We start from the raw sequence: 7,479 nt of genomic DNA, 5'->3' as shown, positions 1-7,479 counted from the left end.
AGTTGAAAGGTGTTAAAAATACTGGCTTGGAGTCTGATTTGTCTGCAAATTAATGGGGTTGGGGACATTACACACTTTTGTCTTCCCTTTTGGCAACTGGATCATATTTCTCTTAGTTGAGAATCCTTGTTCTAAATTCTGCAGGCAATGAAGCATGCACACTAAATCTGATACTCTCATCTCTTTCCTTCAGGAAGTGAGGAAAAAGAAAGAAGTTTAGCAGCATCTGATAAACTGGGTAGCGCCTTAGGCCCTGATTGGCATGAGGGCTTACATCTTAAAGGAACTAAAGAGGTATGATCATAATCTTGCTTACACATTTATTTAAATGTTGCTTTAAGTGGGTAAGGATGACAGAATGTGAAATGTTCAGGGTTAATTAGAAGAATAAAAATAAAATGTACTTGAACTGATTCTCCTGTCAGACTTAAACAGGAAAATATCTTAGCACAAATAAAGCAACTTTCTGCTTCAGGAAAAAGGTGGCTAATTGGATCCACTGTCATGGTTTTAGCAATTTGTTCTTCAGATTGAAACATCAATGTTGGTTTGTGTATTTCTGTAGGACTGGTGTCAATCTTAGCTTTAACCAGAAGCAGTGGTACCTCTATTGTCCCGATTTTAGCTGCCATACATACATTTTCTTATGTGAAAAATAGGACAGTAGGATTTGTACAGAGGTACGGGGAACATCAGTCTCCTGTCCCAGCAGATTACAAAATGCAAAATCAGTAGTGGACATGAGCATTGTGAGGAGTTTCATGTTTGAATAAAGTAAAAATCCTCACATTTCGTAATTTTTTATCAGGTTTTTATTTATTAATTTCTTAGCTGCTAGGTGTTTGCATCTATTAACACCCTTTAAAAAAAAAAGAGGTGATCAGTCATAGATTCTACAGAATTGGCTTTACAATACCAACTAAAGGATGTTTAGGATATTCAGCAGATTAATCAGTGGTGTTTTGGCTGTTGAAGGCTGTGGAAATATGTTTGTGTAGTGGAGAATAAAACCATTCAAGGCCTGAATCCACAAAATAGTTCAGAGACACAGGTAACTTTACAACTTCTATCTCGAGCTCAGAATAGGAGTACGTGGTTGAAACATGGGTTGATGAAACACGATATAGTTTCTTTTTCTTTTTACAGCATTTAGAACATAAACTTACTGTTGTTATCAGAATTTAATTCATGATAGAAAAATGAAGGATTTGGACTCCTGAAAGATAGGGAAGATGAGTTTACTTTTTTCTAGTCTGATAAGTTCTGAATTCTCTTCATGTAAACTCAGGGGAACTTGAATATGTTTTCTGGAATGCCAGAAAAATATAAACTGTCATGAATTTCAAGGAACATCAGATACCTGCTGAAAAAGCAGGTAAATTGTCATTTGCTATGGTTAGATCTGTGCCAAAAAAGAAAAAAGTGTGGGAACTATGCTAATGGGCTGTGCTTTAGGATGGGATTTATGGGGTTTTTTTTCCAGTTTAGTAACATCAATTTAGGTAAAGGTTTACTTGCTATTAAAAATATTGTTATTGCTAATCATTATTTTTACAATTTTGTCAATCTTCTTTAGTTTTGTCATAAAGTACATATTGAAATACTATGTGAAGTAAAGAAAATACACTTACAGCAAGAATTTATACAACTGCAACGGACTTCTTTGACTTTTCCTAAGGAAGAGAAAAATGTAGAACCAGATGAGGGTAGGTGCCAGTGCTGATTAGAAATAATGTGTTGAAGATACAGCAGTGCTGGAGCATGCTTGATCTTGTTTGCTGTTTTAGAGCAAATACAGATTTGGAAAATAAATCCTTTATTTCTATAAAATAAATGGAGCTCTAGAAATTTATAGTAGTTGAGAATTTCATTTATGGGCTACAATTAAATTATAAAATGTTATGGGTCAGACCCTTTTTCCACAAAGTCGCCTAAATCCTGTATGCAGACTATTCCCTCCTTGTGACAGTCCAATAAAATCATGTATTAATAGTGGAGTTAACACAGAAGCAAAAAAAACCCCAAAATATTTAGTGTCAAAACTGAATTAATCCTTCAAAGAAAGTAAAAGAAAATACCACTTGTTTCACGAATAATTCTATCTATAAATTCCACTGAATGAAAATTAATATTTAAATTATATTTTAACAGCCAATTACTTTCAGCATAAGGTTGTAGGAAGTAAAATCTCTGACATTCTTTCTGCTTTTGAGGCATTTCCTGTGCATCTGTAAATTTTTATATAAAAGAATATTTGCCAATTGTGTACTTCAGAGAACATTCCATGGATCTGAAGCAGTGGCAGGCAGGACACAGTATTTTCCCCCTACAAATGAGGGCTTTGATTTAGGAAAATTCCAGAGAAAGTTAATAGTAGGACTTGGAGCTAAGATCCATAATCTCTTTTTTTTTTTTTCTTGTCCTGAGTGAAGGTAGAAATGTTATAGGTAACATCTGATTTTTTTTTTTCTTCTTTTTAAAATTTTTTTTCCCTACCCTAATCAGTTAGATATCTTAAAAGATTTTTTTTTTTTTTTTCTTTTAGTTCATATCTTATTGTAAGACATAATTAATAAAATAACCTCCGTTGGTTACGTTCTCAGGGCAAAATTTTCCCCTTTTTCAGTGCTGTGGCCTGTATATGTGGAATTAACTAATGGAAAAATTTATGGATGCAATTTCATTGTCAGTGCAACTGGAGTTGTGCCAAATGTTAAACCATTTCTTGATGGCAATAATGTGAGTATACTATTTCTTTTGAAGTTTAAGGGTTTGGGTTTTTTTAGTAAGGTGAAATAAGCTTTTTCAGCTTGTTTATGCTTCTATTCTGACATGAAACATTAATTGCTAAGGGTTTTGAATGTTGTACAACATTTAAAAATAAAGCAGGTATGTTGATATTGGAAATACCCAACATGATAAAAAAGAATTTCATTTGTTGTCTTGGCTTATTATGTTGCTCCTCATATGTACTGATACACAGTATATATACAATGTACACTGTTAAGATTAAGCCTATACAAAGAGAGAAGAACACTTGTATAATTCGTCAATGTGGCAAAAATGTAGAATAATTTTTATGTTAATTCTGCCCCATATTCTTACCTTACAAATCTTACTATTTTTTCCTGGGAAGGAACCAGTTTCCAATATTCTGAGCTATAAAGGTGCTCATATTCATTGAGGGAAGTCACACTTTGAATCAGCATCCAAACATGGATAATGATCACAGAGTTCCTAGCTGCCTTGTGAATTTTCAGGCCTTGAGATCGTTCTGTCTCCACGTTAGGTGTCTGGCTTAACCCTGGCCGGCAGCTCAGCCCCACACAGTAGGTCACTTACTCCCCGCAGTGGGATGGGGGAAGAGAGTCGTAAGGGTTAGAAGTGCAAAAGCTCGTGTTTGAGATAAAGACAATTTAGGCAAAGCAAAAGCTGCACACACAAGTAAAGCAAAACAAGGAATTCATTCACTGTTTTCCATTGGCAGGGAGATGTTCAGCCATCTCCAGGAAAGCAGGGCTCCATCACACATAACAGTTATTTGGGAAAACAAAATGTCATCACTCCAAACATCCCCCCCTTTCTCCTTCTTCCCCCAGCTTTCTATGCTGAGCATGACGTCCTATGGTCTGGAATATCCCTTGGTCAGTTGGGGTCAGCTGTCCCGGCTGTGTCCCCTCCAACTCCTTGTGCCCCCCCAGCCTCCTCGCTGGTGGGCTGAAGTGAAAAGCAGAAAAGGCCTTGGCTCTGTGTAAGTGCTGCTCAGCAACAACTAAAACATCCCTGTTTATCAACACAGTTTTCATCACAAATCCAAAACCCAGCCCTGTACAAGCTGCTGTGAAGAAAATTAACTCTATCCCGGCCAAAACCCAGTATGTTAGGGTACTTGCCATTTTGTGGTTCCTTCTGATTAGGAAGTAAAACGCTATCCTCTGAATAAAGCAGAAGAAAGTTGATGTTGAGTCATGAAGTATTTCAAGGCCTACGTTATAAAGTTAGATTAGGAATTAGGTATTTGCGATGGTATTTTCTGGCCTTGGCAAAAATACAAAATGGACTCTTAAGACTAGGTCTCTCTGTAACATGTGTAGTGTGATTTGAAATTTGGCAAGTTCTGTTACTTCCCTGCCTACCTATCAGTAATAAAATTTTAAAAACCTATGCTGTATTCTAGAAATAATGCTTAATGCTTTGTTTCTTACCATGGATGTCTTGCCACTCTGGATAGTCTCATGTTAAATAATTTTACTCGGTATGTAATTCTGTTCTAAGCTTTTTTTAATACATAGAGTTTGAGATATTTTAAAGGATATGTGAAGGTGACTTGTAAAATGCAACACTGATCTGCTCTTAAACTTGTGAGAAAAGAATGCAGGGATTGGTAGGAAATTATGCTTTTGTAGGCTATTTTTTTTCTGCTTATTTGAAGGGTTCTAGGTGTGGTAAAATTCAGGAAAAAATCTGCAGGGGGCAGGGTTGCATTATTATGTGGAGAAGTAATACTTGATATGTAGACAGTTGTGAAAAATACTTCATTATAGCACTCTTGGGATCTGTTTTCTACCCTTGAAGACTAAGGAGACTTGAGATTGTGAGGTCTGAACAATGTGTTTCTCTTGTGGTTATCATCAGTCTTTCCTAATTGAGTCAGATGAGATGGGAGAATAAATAGCCGTAAGTTGTTTACACTGAATGACCTTTTTCTTTGTTGCTATATGGCATCCAGAAGAGCATCTTGCTGGGTTCCCCTAGTATTTATTCATATAATTTTATATCTTCAAATGTTTTGATTCAGCAGAATAGTGAATTTACTGAAATTTTTTTAGGACTCTGCCATTAAAAAGTAACAAGGTAGATGACTGCTTAATGTGGATGAAGTTGAATTACCTAGCAATAAGAAAAATAATCATTTTAACTGATCTTTACAAATACTTTAGTTTGCTGTAGGTGAAGATGGAGGTCTTAAAGTAGATAAACACATGCACACATCCCTGCCAGATATATATGCAGCTGGAGATATCTGCACGGCGTCGTGGGAACCTAGTCCAGTGTGGCATCAGGTAAATCAAATCATAACGATTATGTGCTCAGCAGCAGTCTAATCTACAAAGTAAATTACAGACTATTACACAGATGGGAGAAAAGAAAGTTTAATTGAAGCAGAAACCAGTGAACAAGTAGATAATCCTGGGTATGTTGATGACGTAGATAAAATTATGTGGCTGAAAGCCAAGCCGCTCAGCCTTTCTGAGTATGATGGAAATATGTAGTATGCATTGAGAACAGTGATTGTCACTCATTGCACAGGGATGTGTGTATCTGTGTTTTTTAAATCTTCTTAATTTTTTTTTTTTTAGATGAGACTGTGGACTCAAGCTAGGCAGATGGGATGGTATGCAGCAAAATGCATGGCAGCAGATACTTTTGGGGAATCGATTGATATGGATTTCAGCTTTGAACTATTTGCTCATGTTACAAAATTTTTCAATTACAAGGTAAAGTATAATAGTCTTAAACCACTGAGTAATACACATTGCTTGCTTATGTTCACTTGCTAACGCTGAGCAGATGCTTTAATATTGACAAAACAATTTTCTCTATATAAAATAAATGTAGCTTAGATTTTCTCCATTCATACTAACTTTGAATGCTGAAACCGAAGAGGGCAAAAGATGTTTACAGATACATTACAAATCTTAATTGGTGAATGACAACTGATACATTTTGCATCTATATATTCTATTTCATTAAGTTTCTGTTCATGGATAAATTCAACACAGTTTGGCATGGTAAGTGGTTCATTATTGGGTTTTGTGTATGATGTTTCAAGGTGAACATTTTTTTAATTCTACTGTGGGTTTGCAAGCCAGTGAAGCAGGGAGGCTCCCCAGGGACAGACATTTCCCTGTTTACATTAGTCTTTTGAAGCTTAGAACTGTTATCAGCAGAAATACTAAAGGCCACTGCAATGTTCTTATGAGTGCTTTTTCTTCTTCCTTCTGTTAGGTGGTGGTTTTGGGAAAATACAATGCTCAAGGCTTGGGCTTAGACCATGAACTGATGCTGAGATGTACCAAGGGACAAGAGTATGTTAAAGTAGTGATGCAGAATGGCCGAATGATGGGAGCTGTGCTGATTGGTGAAACAGACTTGGAAGAAACCTTTGAAAACTTAATTTTAAATCAAATGGATCTTTCAGCCTATGGTGAAGATCTCCTGAATCCAGATATTGATATAGAAGATTATTTTGACTGAACAAAACCCCATTTCCATTTTGTATAAAGTTTTGACACCAAGTAATGTGTCTAAAATACTGTTTCCTCAGGATTACCAGATGAGAGGGATAAATGCACTTCCTTATTAAGATTTTGTGTTGATCTTGTCAAAATAGCAGCAAATTAAATCTGTGTAGAAATGCAGCAACAAAAGCAAGTGGATTAGTGTTGGTAAAGAGTTTTCATCTAGATTAGATGAACATATAAGAACAGTGCTATAACAGTCTTAAGAAGTGGGCTCCACTGTGCTGTTAAGATGGCACTGCATTTGCCTGAGTGTGAGGTAGCCTTCACTTTTGAAAAGTAAATGACACATGTTAAATCCTGTGCCTGCTGCATAGCTCCCTTCTTCCCTAAACCATGCATCATTTGCCTGCCATGGTCACCAGAGCCTGGTTTCCCCATGGCTTAATGCCATACATGTTCCTCATCTCAACCAGTAAGCCACCCTTGTGAGCCAGGATGCCTTGATGGGATGGTGCTGCCTTACCTGTGTAAAGCTACCTGCAGACTTGGGTGGTGTGAATACTGGCTAGGGTGGGAAAGCCCCTGCTTCCTAAAAGTGCTTGCTCAGGTGAACCTTTACAAGGCAGTCATGCAGTGTGTTACCCTCCTGCTAGCACCCCTCCACTGCTCGCACCTGTGAGTACTTGCCACAGGTTCAGGACTCCCATTCCAGCTAAATGGGACCATCTTGGTGGAGCTGGCTGAGATGAAAGCTGTCCTGTTAGGGCACAGGGTGCTTGGAGCTCTTGCTACTTGGAATGTGGTCTGCAAATAATAACAAGATGGATCTTCTATTTCCCACACTCCCATAAGTTTTTTTCTGAAATACATTTATTTTCTACTCTAACACAAAAGCTTTGAACAGTAAAAGCCAGGATGAGATGTACTTCTCCCAGATAAAAAAAATAATTGGAGTGGTTTAAGAGAATGTCTGTTCAATTAAATGAATTAATTCCACTTTGGGCAAAAGTTTCAGTTAAATGACAGGTAAAAGACTGAATCCTGTCAATGACTAAAGCTTAATCAGAAAAATAAAGATGAAGACCATGTTTGTAATCATGTTTGTTTTATATTTAAGTTGGTATACATCTCAAAGTTTTGGAGATCCAAAACAAAACCTACCAGAACTTATGTTTATAATGAGTTTGACCTTGCCTTGCTGATCATCAGCTGCTAAGATCTTGAAAAAAAAATA

The 7,479-nt window shown here is 36.7% G+C and overlaps 1 protein-coding gene across 1 annotated transcript in view; it reads left to right on the top strand.

Moving 5' to 3' along the window:
* The window catches only part of PYROXD1 (pyridine nucleotide-disulphide oxidoreductase domain 1), a 23,215-nt gene extending 15,740 nt beyond the window's left edge, over positions 1-7,475 (top strand). Inside the window, exons 7-12 of the mRNA XM_010566100.1 lie at positions 194-294; positions 1,577-1,706; positions 2,627-2,739; positions 4,941-5,063; positions 5,361-5,498; positions 6,010-7,475. Coding sequence (XP_010564402.1) covers positions 194-294; positions 1,577-1,706; positions 2,627-2,739; positions 4,941-5,063; positions 5,361-5,498; positions 6,010-6,258 — 854 coding nt within the window. The 3' untranslated portion in view covers positions 6,259-7,475. The remainder of the gene's footprint in view (positions 1-193; positions 295-1,576; positions 1,707-2,626; positions 2,740-4,940; positions 5,064-5,360; positions 5,499-6,009) is intronic.
* The last annotated feature ends 4 nt before the right edge of the window (positions 7,476-7,479 follow it).

This window comes from Haliaeetus leucocephalus, unplaced genomic scaffold, assembly GCF_000737465.1.
Source record: "Haliaeetus leucocephalus isolate CR32 unplaced genomic scaffold, Haliaeetus_leucocephalus-4.0 Scaffold206, whole genome shotgun sequence".
In the NCBI taxonomy this organism is placed as follows: Eukaryota; Metazoa; Chordata; class Aves; order Accipitriformes; family Accipitridae; genus Haliaeetus; species Haliaeetus leucocephalus.
The sequence above is the reverse complement of the archived record's forward strand: the minus strand, read 5'-3'. Positions and strand labels throughout refer to the sequence as shown.